The following is an 18538-nucleotide window of genomic DNA, read 5'->3' as shown; positions in this document are numbered from 1 at the left end:
CACAGGAAAATACACAAAGAGAAGATTATGTACCTAGTTAAAGTATTATTGGCAGCTAATAAAAAAGCAATTGCAGGGCTATGGTACAAAGCAGATCCCCCCCCATTTAGCAATGATTATCGAAAGAGTGGGCAAAACCATACCTATATTAAATTGTTTATAGGATCAATATAAGTAAATAAATATATGATAACCTTTCCACAGGAGCAGCTTTTTCATATTTATCACACATTTTGTTATTTTCCCCATGCAAATTAGGCATTTAGTCCATGAGCCAGAGCCCCAGAATTGAGCCAGATATTGAATATTCCCTCGTTAAAAACCTTTGACTCCAACATCTTAACAAAATGAAATAAGAATGTTCACTCTGGCTTTGTCCAATGTTCCAATGTTGATTATGGAAAGTTATGCAAATTCGGGCATATTTTCCTAATTTGCATATTTAAATGTACAATTTCAGAAAACTTGTAATACGATAAATCATTGTCTTCGTGTAAGTAATCAACTGGGGAAGTTTCATTATGATAACTTTGTAAAATGTTGTCATGGGGAAAATAAAATGTGTGATAAATATGAAAAAGCTGCTCCTGTGGAAAGGTTATCATATATGATTTACTTATATTGACCCTATAAACAATTTAATATAGGTATGGTTCTGCCCACTCTTTCGATAATGAAATCTTGGACTCATGGACTAAACAAGACGACACCACAAACAATGATGGACATTTATGAATGGACTGGAATATGATGCTTGATAGTGAGACATATGAACCCCTGCACTGTAACTGTGAATGAAAATCTGCAAATAAAAATGAAGTTAAAGAAAAGAAAAGAAGACCCTTAGTACTCACATGTTGTCCAGACAGTCAGGGGGCTGTTTGAGACGGTTGCCCTGCCTCAGGTAGTCATAGATCTCACTGTTCTCCACGCCGGGGTACGGCGTCTGGCCCCGCGTGGCGATCTCCCACATGGTCACTCCAAACGACCACTGAGAGAGAGAGAGAGAGAGAGAGAGAAGAGAGAGAGAGAGAGAGAGAGAGAGAGAGAGAGAGAGAGAGAGAGAGAGAGAGAGAGAGAGAGAGAGAGAGAGACCAAAATTACATTATTTAATGTTTTTTTCTTTTAATAATGTTTGGTCTTGTGGAGGAAATAACAATAGTGAGATAATAGGTTTATTGTGTAGCGGTGTAGGCAGAGAGCCATGGGTTGGCGCCATTGTGTCCTGTTTGTCTATTTAGAACCCAACCTGTGGCTCTCAAATTTGATACATTTCAAACTGGGGGTCCTTGCGATGAAAAGAGTGGAGAACCACACATACTGTACACACACACACTCTCACACTCTCACACTCACTCACTCACTCACTCACTCACTCACTCACACACACAGACACACAGACACACACACACACACACACACACACACACACACACACACACACACACACACACACACACACACGCACGCACGCACACACACACACACACACACACACACACACACACACACACACACAGACAGACAGACACACGTACCACATCACTCTTGGTGGTGTAGACCCGGTCGGCCAGGCTCTCGATGGCGATCCATTTGACTGGCATCTTGGAGATGCGTCCCTGCCTGTAATAATCTCCATTGTAGATCTTCTTAGACAGGCCAAAGTCTGCCACACACACATTCATGTTCTCATTCAGCCTGCAACACACAACACAACGTTACATTACTATTATGCACTTATGCATGTTTTACAAGAACTTTCCAAGATAATTCAATTTCTTTTTTAAAGCTTTCATTTTCTATTGAGAAAAATATCAACAAGCTCTACAAACAATATGTGTGGCAGAACCTTAAAGGGGCACATTGCACTGAAGGTCAAAGAAACGTGTTTCACTTCAGAGGAAACTAAAGTAAAAAACACTAAAATACTAAAACAGAAAGAGAACAGAGGAAGTGAGAAGAAGAGCCAATAGCAGAAGTATATGAGGAGATCATTATGTGACTCACATGCAGTTCCTGGCGGCCAGGTCCCTGTGGATGAAGCTCTTTCTGCTGAGGTACTCCATTCCCCGGGCGATATCCGCCATGAACTTAACGAGCATCTGAGACGGGAGGTACTAGAGGACGACACACACACACACACACACACACACACCACCTTGTTTAACCTCATTTAACTCAACTAACATCTACTAGAGCAGTGGTTCTCAACCTTTTATAGCTCGAGACCCAAAAAAGAAATGTGATGATGTCTCACCGGGACCCAAACTAGTGAAAATAGCAGATCTACAAGCTCACAACACGTCACGATGTGACGCGTTGTGGGCTTGTAAATCGGCTATTTTCACTGCTTCTTAAAAGTATTTTGTCCCCTCTAATTAATGGATTTTATTTTATGGAATTCTTTTGAAAAAATTTTTTTTGGGGGGAATTATTTGAAAATGATTATTTTGAAATAAACGAAATGCAGGAAACAAAAAATAAAGGGGTTTTACTCGCGACCCATACAAATTGGTCCACGGCCCACATATGGGTCCCGACCCACTGTTTGGGAAACAGTGTACTAGACGAGGACGACACACACATACACCACCTCATTTGACCTCATTTATTTAACTTAACTAACATCCTACTATAGAGGACGACACACGCCACCTCATTTAACCTTGTGAACCTACTATTCTGGGGCAAACTGTCATCGAAAATAGCCAAATTGCAATCTCGCATTGCATCAAAGCGTGTTGTTGTGAGCATCAGGGGAAGGAATCTGCTATTTTCAGTAAAGACATGTTGTTGCACGGTGAAAAAAGGAGAAGAAGCCCCTGGGGGACTCGGGTCAACAAAGTATATAGGGTTAAAGTGGTTCAAGGAGTATTTCATTTTAAAACACTTCTGAGGTCATAACGTCTTCTCAGGCTTTTGTGTTGCACCCCAGACAGTTTGCAAGTTGCTTGATTCAGTATTTAGATATTTGATATAATTCAACTTCAAACTCCATGTTAACCATGTTAACACCTCCCTGCTTCCGGTGACCAATATTGTCCTTCTATGTTAGACTCATTGAAAACACACGTCCCTGCTTCTGGTGACTGATGTCGTCCTTCTAATAAACCTTAATAAGACCTTCATATTTCCATAGTTATTTCATGCTTCAATGCTGTAAAAAAATATGAAGTGAAAGTCTCCCCATTCATTGGAAGGACATATTATGTGGAAGTAAGGATTGCAGTTTTCACAATCATGGGGTAAACATTTCAGCACTTTTGGTGGTGTTTCATAGTTATTGTTAAGTGTCATGTTATTGCTGAGCATTAGCATTACTGCAACAAAATATCATAATGTTGAAAAATGGGATGTTGTTTCCCTACTCTGGAATGCTGAAAAATGTACATGTTGTAATGTTCTTTGTACAGCAGGGGGCACTATAGCCCATATGTATGTGAAGCCACGGCTAAACAAAGCAGTGTTAAGGCACACAGTGGAGAACAGACTGGACGGAACCATGTCGTTCAGAACTCTGTGTTCTCCCGCTCCAGTCGGCATGGTGGTGCAGTCCGTTCCACCCCTGCTGCTCCTTTCATACATGGCGCAGTCCGTTCCACAGGGAGTCACAGAGTTCTACACTATTGTGGTTTTGGAAACGTTTGGCCCTAAATGAAGCATTTCAACATGCTGCAGTATGTGGACGCCTTGTTTTCATCTGGCTGCTGTTCCTCCACCCAGGCAGCTCTTAAGGGACATATAGCGTATACTGTAGTACTGTAGTACAGTGGTTCTCAAACTTTTTCATGTCAAGGACCCCCGCATTGACACTTATTAGCCCGCGGACCCCCATTTCAAAAGATATGCCAGGGACCCCCATAAGAGAAGATTTTTTACGGCTCTAGCAGTGATTCTCAGCCATTTTAATTTCAAGGACCCCCAGTTTGACATGCATTAGGGCTACAGACCCCCATTTAATGGCATTTCTATCATTTGGAAATCTATGTCAATTTAACTCTGAGAGTGTACAAATGGAACCAAATGGACCCGTTAGGGTCCATTTGGTTCCATTTGTACACTCTCTGAGTTACAGACCCATAAGGGTCCATTTGGTTCCTAATCTATCATTTAGCTGGGGACCCCCTGGAACTCCCTCAAGGACCCCTGGGGGTCCCCGGACCCCACTTTGAGAACCAATGCTGTAGTACACACCACTTACAAACTTATGATGGAAGATGTAGTAGGCTTTGGCCTACTCAGATTGTTATACCACAATGTATTATGATATTTGCCTGATGAAGACCTAGAAGGTCGAAACGTTGCATACATAAAAAAAAGTACGTTTTTTGGAGCTTGAGAACAGTGTGCGGACCTTCTTCTTCTATACCACAATGTAGACATAATCTATTACAAATTTAAAAGTGTTTTACTTGAATATAGTATTACTATATACACTATACCAGTGGTTCGCAACCTTTTCAGGCCGTGGCCCCCCAAAAGAATCATATTTGAACCCTGACAAGCACTTGGAATGTAGGAGTTGATGCATTCAATTTAGTTTGACTCGGTTCCACAGATAAATGTTGTGGAAATAGCTACAAGCTCATCACTTTAACGTTGCAGCTGGTAAAGACGTGGCTGATTTTAATGTGATGCTGGGGGATTAACCTATAATAATACACCATCATTTATCACATAATATTTATATTTTATAATATTTGCCTCTCTCTCTCTCTCTCTCTCTCTCTGTGTGTGTGCTTAGTGTTAGGCTGTATGTTTTGTCACAGGGTTAAGGGTGGGTACTGTAGGTAAAATACACAGTGGTAATTCACCTCTGAACGTGTCAAACCGGTTCACACTTCACTTTCACGTTCAGGGTTAAATTAAAAACACTCTGTGATTCACTGTGTAGAAAGGAATTCACGTTCATGTTGACCTTTGGATTCCATTTCTGTTGACAGACCGTTAATGTATCCATTTGTAACCAAAGGGACCCGTACATTTGGTTACATTTGCATGCTCTCATGAGTTAGACATGTCTCAGGGAAATAAGGAACAAATAGATACAGCAAATTAATGCTGATGATATTCCTGTGTAGCTTGTGCCTGTGTGTGTGTGTGTGTGTGTGTGTGTGTGTGTGTGTGTGTGTGTGTGTGTGTGTGTGTGTGTGTGTGTGTGTGTGTGTGTGTGTGTGTGTGTGTGTGTGTGTGTGTGTGTGTGTGTGTGTGTGTGAGAATACGCAGTGGCAGAATACCTGAGCACCGTGACTGACCCAAAACAAAGAAAAATCTTAACTAGGTACAGACTCAGTGAGCACAGTCTTGCGATCGAGAAAGGTCGTCACAGGCAGACCTGTATCCCGAGAGAAGACAGACTATGCACCCACTGCACACAAAATGAAGTGGAAACCGAGCTACACTTCCTAACCGTCTGTCCATTGTACCAAGACATCAGAGACACATACTTCCCACAGATTACAACCACACACGGAGATTTTGAAAACATGACCAATGACAAAAAACTCCCATATCTGCTGGGCGAAGTACAACAATGTGCAAACACAGCAGCAAGATTCGTGAGTTGCTGTGATAGGAAAAGGATATCAAACGGAACACAACCACCCTAAAGACATTGTGTATATGTGTATATTCCGGCACTATACCTGCACCCAGTGATCTTGGTAGATTCTTGGTTGATCTATTGAAGATTCTGACATATTTTTTGTTTTGATTGTATTGCTGTATTGTTGTATTGTGCTTTCTGCTTTGGCAATGTAAACGTATGTTTTCTCATGCCAATAAAGCCCTTTGAATTGAATTGAATTGTGTGTGTGTGTGTGTGTGTGTGTGTGTGTGTGTGTGTGTGTGTGTGTGTGTGTGTGTGTGTGTGTGTGTGTGTGTGTGTGTGTGTGTGTGTGTGTGTGTGTGTGTGTGTGTGTGTGTGTGTGTGTGTGTGTGTGTGTGCATGTGTGTGTGTGTGTGTGTGTGCGCGCGCGCGTGCGTGCGTGCATGCGCGCGTGGGTGCGTGTGCATGTAACAGACACTCACCACAGGACAGTCTCCGAGGCGTGAGTAGAGCAGGTAGCTGTGCAGGTCTCCATGCTTCATGTAAGGCAGGATGACCACAGGGGAGGGGTAGCCCTCGCTCTCCACCGTCTGCAGGCACACACCTGACAATACACACATACACACACACTCCATCAAACCTGGAACCCCAACAACACAACCCCACCTTCTGACAACAGGACACCAACCTCCGTCAAACCTGGACCCCCATAAACAAACACAGCCCACCCTATGCCTGTTCCTGTTAACATACTGTGACTGGCTGTAATGGTCCTTCTAATATTTGGACCAGAGTTATAGTTTTGCAATATTCATTATATTTAACCCCTTAAACCCTCTATTCTTAGTAAAACGGACCTGGGGTTGCAACTGTCTATACAGAATTTCTTCGTCAAAAATGGCTGATCTAGTTTGCATGTTCTCCCCGTGTCTCCTAGGGTAGGTACCCTCACAAAAACATGCAGTAATCCTGGTCACTATACTGCCTCCCCCTGGCCAGCCGGGGCGCCTGATGGAGGGGAAGGGAACTGGTTGGAATAACGTGTTCCTTCCACGCGCTACGTCCAACCAGGGAAACTCTCCCCTGTCAGGTGACAAGAAGGTCAGTTGGCTCTCATGCATTGAAGGAGGCATGAGCTCGGCCCTGGCCTCCCTAGGTTGGCAGAGGGAAGGTAGTGCCCAGGATTACATAGACAATTGGCACTGGGTGTAAAAAAATAGGGTTACAAAATCGTGGGACAAAAATTTAGAAGGAAAAAAAAAAAATGGCTGATCTACAAGCTCACAACATATCACGTTGTGGCTTGTTGTGAGCTTGTAGATCTGCTATTTTTGGTGAATGTTCCCCTCAGAATATGGATGCTGGGGTTCAAGTGGTTATGTTTTCATTGTTTTTTGTTCCGTTTTAGTAAATGGTATGACTGTGCAAGTAGTATTAGTTATAGGAATTGACTAGTTTTAGTTTTTAGCAAATATGCGTTTTTAGAAAATAAAAATAAAAATGTACCCAAAGTGTGACCAAGGAGATATGATTTTTCGAAGATCTAGACTCCTATCCACTTCCTTGTTAACTTAAAACTTAAAAATTATGTATCTCGGCTCCTGAGTACTTTTTGTTTTTTCAATGAAAAATCTCTGGCAGAAAACAGCAAAAAATCTGAAATAATTCAGGCAGTCAATCGGTTAAGACTGGATTTATAAAAGGATGAAAGAAAAACTAAACAAAAAAAAACTAAAACCACTATGAAATGTGCATCGATTTCTGATTGGAATGCATGTTTACTGCGTTGTTCTCTCACCCAGGAGTCTCATGACATTCTGGTGGTCAAACTCCTTCATGCAGGCTGCCTCCCGGAGGAAGTCCTCCATCTCGGTGCGCGTGCAGATGGCAACTGGAGAGGAGAAATGAGAAAGTTAAAGGTAGGGCAACAGATAAGGGACAACTTCTATCTTTTTATGAATTCATTTTCTATGTTTTTACATACTTCTCGATATCTGACAAGAATATCATTTATTATATGGAAGTATGGTTATTAATCATAGCAATGAAAAACCTTGAATATGGTCATTGAAAAGATAAAGAGGGAAAAAAAGGCAATACTTTCCATAAAATTGTATATATGCTTTCAAATATTGTCCACAGTGTAATTATCCTCATTGTTATGGAGTACTTACTCTTCATGGTTTTCACAGCGACTTTGAGCATAGCTTCTTCGTGGGTCAACAGTCCCTCCATCACCGAGCCAAATTCTCCTGCAACAAAAACCCAAACACACAAACGTTTCAGACGTTTCCTGCCTGGCACGCTCTCTAAAGCAACAGGTTCTTAAACTCTCTGCTCCTGGGGTTCCAGACCGCCATTGTACCAAGCAACTAAACTACAGCATTCACACGCTGACCAGCTGGAAACGACTCCCAAGAGAAAGCCAACTTTAATGTGTGTTCCCGGGACGGGACGGGAAAAGGGAGTTTAACCCACTGGTCTAAATGGTACGACTGGCATGATGCGTACGTCAGTCAGAGATGCCTTTCTTACTGCAGCTTAGGATCTGCTGTCAGCCTCTGGTGCAAATGATGATGCTTGAGATGAGCAGAATGCTTGTACACACACGCACATGCACACCACACATATAAAAGAACAAAGAAAAAGAAGGAATGCTTAAGCTTAAAAATCTTATGGCTACATACGTATGCACATACGTACTTACGTAAGTACATAATGTACTGTAGGTACATGCTTCCCCTTGTTGAAGGACTTTTCAATGTATTTATTAGCCTCACGTCACGTCACAAACAACACACTCGTTTCGGCCTCTCTGACTTTTGGCAAGGCAACTACAGTACACAACACAAACCTCTACCAAATTGTCCTTTTGCTTTAACACCAGCGCCGGTATTCGAACTGAACTTACCATAGAGTAAAAAAATAAGGAACTTACCCTCTCCCAGGGTCTTTCCCAGGGTTAGTTTATGTCTGTCCACCATCACGTCCTGCAGCTTCTGTTTGAGTTCATCACTGATGCCCAGGGTGTTCACTGAAGACAAACACAAACACAAAGGGAACAGAACGTCAGTAGACTAGATCACTGCTTATGGTCGTAGCGTCCAGGGACCTCTAGGGGCCCCTGAGGGGGTCCCAGGGGTTCCCCAGCTAAATGATTGATAGTTTAAGTCATAACATTAATTTTCTCTGGTCAGTTAGAACTGCTGTGTTTCTCAGAATTCAGTTCAAAACAAAAACAGAGAGGTACTGCTCCAAAATGAATGCTGCAGGGTCCTATAGTGCTAATGATATTTTGGTGCTAACTATAAAAAATGATGTATTACTATAAAACGCATAAATAAATATATTTCCAGTGCCTGTATTTTCAGTGTTGAGGGCAGCTAAAAAGTGTGAAAGACAACAACATGCATGTGGAATGGTGAAACAAAATCAATTAACTTTTGTTTAATTGAAAAGGTTACACAACAGTATGACTTTAAATTCAACTTAAAGATGAAATCCTGCCAGAGCCTTGTACCATGTGCCTCCTATACACAGATGTTTAGGATCCATGCAGCTGTGATTCAGTCAGAACCAAACAGATCACAGCTGTACAGTACTTATATGTTATACAATCACAACGTCGAGTCTGATGTTGTTGAACTTTGTACAACTGTTCTTCTAAATGATAGTTTGTTTTGTGTTTATTTGGCTCGACAATAATTATAGTTCCTCTGTGAATCTGCAAAAATGTTGCTATGCAACGTTTAAACAATCATCCCAAATTAGTAGGTAAATAAGCTGGCTACCGTGTAAGCATGCTTTTGTTTTGTTTTGTTTTGTTTTGTTTTCCATGGCTCTTGGTTGAGCGGTGGACGTTTGGTCTCCCACACGGGAGACCCAGGTTTGAATCCCCGGTAGGGCATAAAACGCAGCTATTTTTCAGTGAGTGACATTGCGATTCGCGGTACAACAAAGTATGAATGATCCTACGCTTCAGTGTCAGAAAACAATGCGCTGCATCTACAGACATGTTCCAACACACTCTAACAACCTGGGACCCCCAGGGGGTTGAGGCTGGGTCCTATTTCTGAGAAGTGGGACGATAAATGACATCAACACACACACACACACACACACACACACACACACACACACACAAAAAACACACACTCACACACACACAAACAATAAAACTCTGAATGTGCAAAAGATTGCCCCTTACACTCACACACACAATTAACTCTCGGATATTGCTGTGGACAACACGCATGCACGCACGCACACACACACACACACACACACACACACACACACACACACACACACACACACACACACACACACACACACACACACACACACAAAAAAACACACACTCACACACACACAAACAATAAAACTCTGAAAGTGCAAAAGATTGCCCCTTACACTCACACACACAATTAACTCTCGGATATTGCTGTGGACAACACGCATGCACGCACGCACACACACACACACACACACACGCACACGCACACGCACACGCACACACACACGCACACACACACACGCACACACACGCACACACACAGTACATACAGTCAATCCACTCTCCCATATTTGCAAGCAGCTCCTTTCAGCCACTTGATCTCTATCTCCTCTCTCTCTCTCTCTCTCTCTCTTCTCATGTTACCGTCCAACTTTTCACCTTTTTTCCCGTTATTAATTCTCTCCTCTTTCCTCCCTCGCATCGGCCCCTTTATGGCGGTCAGCGAGACCAGGCTTGTGAATGAGGCCCGCCCCAAATTGTGGATACACAACACACACACACACACACACACACACACACACACACACACACACACACACAAGGGGGACAGTGTCAGCACTTGAATGTGACTGGGAGCTCTTTGAAACGTGACCCCGGCGCTCTGCCACAACAGGTATTCATGCCTGCGATAGCAAGCACTCAGCTGAGGCGAAAAACACAGACGAGACCCGTAGCCGTGTGTGTGTGTGTGTGTGTGTGTGTGGATAAGGATAAGGATAAATCCTTTTAACAGGACGTTCATGAAAGTGCTTACGGTCTTGTTTCCAATTAGGGGTTCAGAGTCTTGCTCAGGGACAAATTTCATTTCATCGACAAATATGCTGGCCTGGCCTGGAATCGTACCTGGGGCAACCAGGGCCTCTGGCTCCCTGGGTGGGCTCACTAACCACTCAGCTATGGCCGCCGGCCGTGTGTGTTTGTGTGTGCGTGTGTGTGTGCGTGTGTGCGTGCGTGCGTGCGTGCGTGCGTGCGTGCGTGCGTGCGTGCGTGCGTGCGTGCGTGCGTGCGTGCGTGCGTGCGTGCGTGACTGTGTGTGTGTACTTGTATTACTATATTTGTCAGCAAATGGCCCCGCAAGTACAAGATTTCGAGAAATACTGTTCGACATTGTGAAGACAATTTTCCTGGTCCTCACAAAAGAAATGGCTTTTTTATGGTTAAAACTTCTTCTTTTTTTTGTCTAGGAAAAGATTCAGCGTAGTCTCTGGTAGGAGACTCAAAGAGTCTCCATTGAGACTCCGCTGGTCATCAAATTATTGGCTTAGGAATGCGACAAAAACAAAAAAATCTCCATGGGGTGAGTAATTGATAGAAAATAAGTAATTTTTGGGGCGAACTATCCCTTTAAGCATTAGCAGTTGGGTTTAGGTTAGCGTTAGGGTCAGATTTATGTAGTTGTGCGCTGGTGTTGAGAACCAAAAATAGTCTACAAGCTCACAACGGACGTGTTTCCACCCGACTGAGACGATTTATAAAACTGCTGTCCCAAAGTTTTGATGTCCTCACAATTATAGTAATACCAGCGTTTGTGCGTGCGTGCGTCCGTGTGTGCGTGTATTCCGCCAGGCGCGCAGCTGTGTTTATTGCGTTCGCCGCGCTCTAAACTAGATTTCACAGACTGAGATCTCCCATCACTGCATTTAGCCTGCATGAAGCTATGTGATGCTACAGGCAGATTAAAAAGGTCACTTTTCTGTGGTATAGAAGGTGTAGTGTTGTGGGGAAAGGTCCGCTGACTGCCTCGCTACCAAGGCTGTTTTCACAGCTGTGAGGGGGAACAGATTTAACCCTTTCCCTAAAAATACATAAAAAAAATCAAACCCAGTGTGAAGTGGGCGGTGTGGTCATAGTGGTCATCACAGTGATGGAAGTTCACTTAAAGAAAAGTAATATTGTGGACCAATCATTGTACACCCCTAACTTAAAAAAAACCATAAATGTGTAACCAAAAAAAAACCATAAATGTGTTTTTTTTAAGTGCATAGTCCTATTTATAGGGCTATGCAGATGTGTCATGTTTCACTAGCCAATCACAGTCCTGAATAGACTGTGATTGGCCAATCACGGTGCAGGGTTAGGGGGGTACACTGGTGGCCAATCACAGCGCAGGGTTGGGGGGGTGCAATTGAATGTCGATGTCCAAACCTCACATATAGGGGCGGTTTCACCGCCCAAAAATCACACCCAGTGTGAAGTGGGCGGTGTGGTCATCACAGTGGTCATCACAGTGATGGAAGCTCACTTAAAAAAAGTGTTTTTTTTAAGTGCATAGTCCTATTTATAGGTTATTGATTTCATCATGTGTCTCGCTAGCCAATCACAGTGCTGAATAGAGTCAGCCAATAGAGTCAGCCAATCACAGTACAGCTAGGGGTGTACTAATGCTAGGGGTGTACTAATTATGAGCCAATCACAGTACAGCGAAGGGTGTACTAATGAGGTGTCCCAACCCCACTTATAGGGGCGGCTACACCGCCCAAAAACATGCACACACAAGGACGTGAGGTCAGTCCTGTTGAAATGCCATCAGTACATAATTAATCCTCAATTAATCCTCTGAGAGTGCACAAATGTAACCAAATGGACGAGTTAAGGGACGTTCACAATGAGCACTATAACTATAACTATTAAAAAATAGTTTTTGGCCACCTGATGATGTAATGCTAACGTAAAGTTATTTCCGCTCCGACCGGATCAGAAACCCAAACATTTTATTGATCCCTGGCTACTGCTGGTGTGAATTCGGTGTTACTGCTATAGAAAGGACACATACAGTATTTCCTGCTGTAGGGGACACATTGCATTTCCCGCAGTAGAAGGACAATAGGGACAGGCACGTGCTGTTGTGACATGCAGAGACAGGGGACTCACAGGTAGCTTCGGTGGTCCTGCGGCTGTAGGTGCGGCGTGCGCGGTACCTCACCACCATCTCCCCGCTCTCCATCATGGGTTCGAAGGCCTCCCTGCACACGCACACAATTTACTATTTCAATTTGCAATGCAGGCATTTTAGCAGACGCTCTTATCCAGAGAAACTTACAATAAGCAAGGTAAACACACACATCACGATGCTATCACGCACGTATACGTACGCACGCACACATTCTATTGGTTCTTCAGTGGTCCTTTGCGGTGGTTGAACATAACACCACTGTCATACAAAGACTTTTTGGACGGTTCCTTGGAGGTTCCCCACTGGTTCTTCAGCTTAGTTTAGACACTTCTATTGATTCTATAGAGCACTATTGGACAAAGGTGCTATATAACACCTTTATAGGTGCTATTTACAGTATAGCACCAAAATAGGTTCCCTATGATTACAAGCCAAATAACCATTTGGCGATATTTAGCACCATTTGTTTTGTATACAATTTGACCGTATACAGCAAATAAATAAGCAATCCCTCTTGATTGTAGCAGGGTCACAACACAGCTGTGAGGGTTGCCTCTTTCTTTACACCCTAATTGGAAAGAATGTCGTAATGGTGGTGTTGGGTCTGCTAAAACAGATGTTCTTCTTATGCCATCCAAATGCATAAGAATGCATGGAGGAAGGTTGTGGGCTGAAAACATGTCTTCTTTCTCTCTCTCTCTCTCTCTCTCTCTCTCTCTCTCTCTCTGTGTCTTTGGGTTTGGATACTGACAGTAACAGTCCACTAAACTCACCCGAAGCGCGTCTCCTTGCGCCGGAGCTTGGCCACGTAGACGGCCATCAGCGCGGCGATGGCCACGGCGATGGAGACCGCCATCACCACGTACCACCAGTGCCAGGAGAACGCCGGGGGCGTGGACAGCCCTGGGGGGGGGGGGGAGAGAGAGGGGGAGTGTAAGTATATTTTATTATTTGCAGAGCACCTTTCACAGACACAAAGTCACAAAGTCCTTCAAAAGTTTAACCACTTAAATCCTATTATGGTTGACCGGAGTCCCTCAGGGTCTTTTCAGTTTTCTGTTGTTGTGGCGAAAGCTTCAGATGAAAATAGCCGATCTACAAGCTCTGCTATTTTCAGCAAAAGCTCCCCCCACAATACGGATGCTGGGGTTTAAGTGGTTAAAAGAAGAACATGTCGAGAGAGAGAGAGAGAGAGTGAGGGGATATGAAGAGAAGTGAGAGATACATACAGTAGATAAATACATAATGTATATTCATTCAAAGCCTAAGAATGCCCACATTCATGGCAGTATCCTTGACCTTCAGGTACTTTTTTCAGATAAGTGACGAGCAGCACATGAACGTGTCACAGTAGAGCCTTGATGGTGCGTTCACACGGGCAGATTAAAAGATACACGCTACCATTCATTTTCAATGGAAACCATGCAGCGACATGAAGACACAAAGATACGTCCCACGTTTGTAGCTGTTAGCTCTATAGCGACAAAGACACAAAGATACAAATTCAAGTTCTAGATACAAAGATGCAGTGTATTTTCGTGGCTTTGTATCTTTTAATCTGCCCGTGTGAACGTACCATAATAGCGTGCTGGTGACTTAATATCACACTGAGGAAGCCTATCTGACGACAGGCGAAGGACACTCCCATATGAGAGCTGGCTTTCTCCTGCTTTTTTAAAGGGGCATGAAACCCTAGGCTCATGTACTTTACTCCAGCAGATCAAAAACATGGCAGACTAATAAACAACAAGCCAAGGGCATGCCAATGTACAAGCATGATAGACGGTATTGACACACCTAAATTCTAACACACCCATTACTAATTTGATTAGCCGCAGCTGGGTTTGCTTACATCACTGTGCACTATAAGGCCAGTGTTATGCAGCCTGCCATGTTTATACTCTGCCGTAGTGTTTAACCTGAATTGGAAAAGCAACGGCAAAATCATCCCCTTTAAATCTGAGAATGCATCTGTGTCACTTTAGATTTCTTTGGCTATTCAAAAATAGCAGATATACAAGCTCATATTGCAGCACAGAGTGCCACGCTATGAGCTTGTATATCCGCTATTGTTATTTTAATCGTGAAAATGTGTGCAAATCTTTGAATATGTATGTTTTTTTAAGCGATTTTTTTTTTACTCAAATCTTTGCTTCTGGGGGTCCCTGGAACAACATATTTTGAGATGGGGGTCCGCGGCCATATACATATCATTTTGGGGGTCCTTGACATGAAAAGGTTTGAGAACCACTGATTATAGCAACATAAGTTTTTTCAAAAACTGTTAGGATTTAAAAGACATTTGTAGAAGACCCAGAAGCAAAGGTTTACCAATGTTCGCTTTAAAAAATATATATACTCAAAGATTTGCACAAATTTTCACGATAAAAAAATTATAGCCAAAGTATAAGATAATGGTTAAAGTGGTTCAAATCTAAAATGACAGATGCTTTTCCCAGATTGGATGGGTTAATGGACCGCTCTGAGCCGTAAACAGACCACTACTTGTGACTGAGTTGTGCTCGCGCATTCTTTGGAGTGCAGTGTGTGTACACAGCATATCCATGACACCGTTCACAACACTTTGTTCTGATTCAGAGCTCCTCCAGCGAAAGCTCAGAACAAACCTCGGTATTCGTTCTCCATTTGGAGGCTGAAGAAGACCTTGAGCGTTTGAAACCTTGTCTTTCATTGTATTGGTGCTATTTTGTTTGTGTCAATGAAACTATTGTATGCATTGTGTGCATTGCTACTTTGTCTCAATCTCCAGCCCTGCTCCGAATGCCAAACGTCCAACATAGCTGATCTACAAGCTTACATCGTGTCGCGAAGTGACGCGTTGTTTGAAAATGTTTGAAAATGTATGAGCATTTTTCAACGTGGAAACGATTATGACGACAATGACGACTATGCAAAATAATTGGCCTACTCCTCTCCCCTCCCCCCCCTCCCATCCTCTCCTCTCATCCCCCCATCCTCTCCTCTCCCCTCTTCCCCCCATCCCCCTTTCTCTCGTGTCCCTCTCTCATTCTTGCGGTGTGAATAGTGCGTCTGACTCTATTAGACTAAGCAAACAGAGATGCTACAGAGCCAAAGTCTCTTCTAAATATTTATGGAGCGCATAACCCCCTCCCCCCCTCATCTCAGTTTCTCTCATCGGTCATCCTCTCTTCTCCTTTCTCTCTTCCTTCCCTTTTTTCCCTGGAGATTCATATGAAGGGAAGTAGAGGTTTCAAAGACGGTAGAAGGAGAAGTGCTTCTGCCTTGTGAGGAAAACACCGCGAGATCACTTCTACTGTGTGTGTGTGTGTGTGTGTGTGTGTGTGTGTGTGTGTGTGTGTGTGTGTGTGTGTGTGTGTGTGTGTGTGTGTGTGTGTGTGTGTGTGTGTGTGTGTGGGTGTGTGGGCGCGCGCGCGAGAGAGAGAGAGAGAGAGAGAGAGTGTATTATGTGAATCTGTTACTCACCTCTAGACTTCTCCATTCCTGTGAGATAAAGAAGCAGATCATAACATTATGGTTTATTGTTTTCAGGTTGATTACCACTTCCATTTCAGAGAAAAAGAAAGTACAAAACAAAACAGGAACAAAACAAAACATGCACTTATTCTTTCATGAGCTCCGCTGTTTTCTGCTATAGCTTAAACACATCTCAAAACTACGACTTTGACATCAAAGGGGAGGCGATATCTATTTCAGTATCGCTATTGTTTTCCCCGAAGATGAAATAAACCTTCAAATTATGACCTTCAAATGTTGACGTTCATCTAGAATTGTCCATAGTTTAAACACAGAAGTTCACAGACGTTTTGAACAAACAGTGTTCTATCTCTGTCAATAGATATCTTTCATTATTTTTATTTTTTTATGTTTATGGCATGGCTCTGCAGGAGTCTAGACATCTAAGAGGCTCTGTCTGTCTGTCTGTCTGTCTGTCTGTCTGTCTGTCTGTCTGTCTGTCTGTCTGTCTGTCTGTCTGTCTGTCTGTCTGTCTGTCTGTCTGTCTGTCTGTCTGTCTGTCTGTCAAAAAAGTCTGGGAACCACTGCTGTAGATAGGGTATTTTTGGTGAGCGACACACACTGTCATACGCCGAAGTATCTTTGCCTACGGATCTAAAACTAGAGACAGATGGTAATGTGTTTAACAGAGGACTCAAACTATGGTTGAAATCAAATCAACTGTGCTCACATGAATAGTTTATGACATTGGAATGATTATGTCTACTTTTGTTTCACAAGTTAATGTATTGGGTCTGATTTTGATGATGTTAAAGTCTCACTATGTAACTTTTTTTTAAATTTTTTTTTTGTGTTGGTCCAATCTGTATATATGGTAGAGTATGTTCATACAATATAACTTAGACAATTGGGGGTGGTTGTATTTTGTCTCCCTGCTCTTCTATTGAGACATTTAGATCGTGTCTGTCTCACCTAGACACAGGATCTGACACAAACGATTAAATTTATCCCCTGAACAAGCAGGCAGGCAATGGTAAAAAATGCAGCACTTGCGCAGGAAACCACGTTCGAATACGGGTTAGAAGAGGAAAGTTACATTGTGCTGCTTTAATTATTACTATTATATATATATATATATATTTTTTTGTACTATAATATTGGATAAGTAAAGTCGCCATTGTGTTATTCTATTTTAGAAAAGCCTCCTGTGGACAGGTGTTGGAAATGCATAGCACTCGTGCTATATACACTTTAAACAATGCATCTGGTTCATCCAATGTGATCGTGATGTCCTTGTCAAATAAATATAAACATAAACATAAACATGACATAAATGATGAGCTGCTCACCGGGGATGATGAGGGTGAGGGTCTGGATGGGGGTGCAGGGTCCTTGCCCCGCCCCCGTGTACGAGCACACCCTGAACGACACGTTGGACAGGGGGAGAGACAGGTTGATTGACACGTCTGTGTCCAATCCTGTGTCCAGAAGGACCTGTTGACCAAAAAAAAAACGAAGAAAAATAAATGTCTTAAATGGCACAGATCCGTATTGACTGTGACGTGACAAATTACATTTGAGTTAGCTGAAATAAAAATCTAAACGAGGCTTTACAAAACAAAACAAAAACATAACTAAGAGAAACTGTATTGTGTGCTAGTTTTTGTCTTTGTCAATTTATTTCATATAAGCCTAGTTAGTAGTATATTGTTTGTATTTTCTTCCTGCCAGTTTAAATTGTGAATCCATTTTTAAAGTGGTATGATTTTTGTTTATTACCCAACACTCTTTCTGACCTTTTTTGAATATTGCATGTGACAAATACCCATAAAAAACTAAAAATAATAAAAACGTAACTACTAAGCCTTTTCACAAGGCGCGCGTGTGTGTGTGTGTGTGTGTGTGTGTGTGCATGCATGCGTGCGTACGTACCTGCTCGGTGTTAGGAGTGCTGTACTCCAGCAGGTATCCCTCTAGGTCTCCATTGAGCTTGCCAGGAGGTTGAGTCCACGCCACCAACACGTCGGTTCCATTCAGGACAGCGCTCACATTGGCTGGAGGGTTGTCTGGCACTGAAACACACACCACACCACACCAGCATCACTATCGATTCACTGGACAAAGGATGTTTACACATAGCGTTATGTAGGGGCCAAAGGTTTTCAAAATGGGGTGTGCTGCAACAAAAATGCTGTCGCAACGTGTTGTGAGCTTTTGGTTTTTAGTTTAGTTTTTAAGCCATTTTACACTATAGAGTACAGAAGTCCTGACGTCACTCGTTCATCCCCTGGTTCGTAAAGTCATTTCTCTATGGAGAATAACATTGGGTCATCTTAGAATCGTC

At 42.8% G+C, this 18538-nt stretch overlaps 1 protein-coding gene across 1 annotated transcript in view; it reads right to left on the bottom strand.

Annotated features, from left to right (window-relative positions):
* The window catches only part of axl (AXL receptor tyrosine kinase), a 64059-nt gene that overhangs the window by 2214 nt on the left and 43307 nt on the right, over positions 1–18538 (bottom strand). The window contains exons 8-19 of the mRNA XM_080429482.1: positions 18127–18266; positions 17544–17688; positions 16204–16221; positions 13512–13641; positions 12717–12808; positions 8487–8582; positions 7723–7800; positions 7347–7439; positions 6031–6152; positions 2008–2117; positions 1539–1698; positions 855–991 (exon numbers count right to left, since the gene is read on the bottom strand). Coding sequence (XP_080285608.1) covers positions 855–991; positions 1539–1698; positions 2008–2117; positions 6031–6152; positions 7347–7439; positions 7723–7800; positions 8487–8582; positions 12717–12808; positions 13512–13641; positions 16204–16221; positions 17544–17688; positions 18127–18266 — 1321 coding nt within the window. The remainder of the gene's footprint in view (positions 1–854; positions 992–1538; positions 1699–2007; positions 2118–6030; positions 6153–7346; positions 7440–7722; positions 7801–8486; positions 8583–12716; positions 12809–13511; positions 13642–16203; positions 16222–17543; positions 17689–18126; positions 18267–18538) is intronic.

Source organism: Gymnoscopelus braueri (assembly GCF_963280865.1).
Source record: "Gymnoscopelus braueri genome assembly, chromosome: 5".
In the NCBI taxonomy this organism is placed as follows: domain Eukaryota; kingdom Metazoa; phylum Chordata; class Actinopteri; order Myctophiformes; family Myctophidae; genus Gymnoscopelus; species Gymnoscopelus braueri.
Note: the sequence above shows the minus strand (reverse complement) of the source record. Positions and strands in the feature narration are given on the sequence as shown.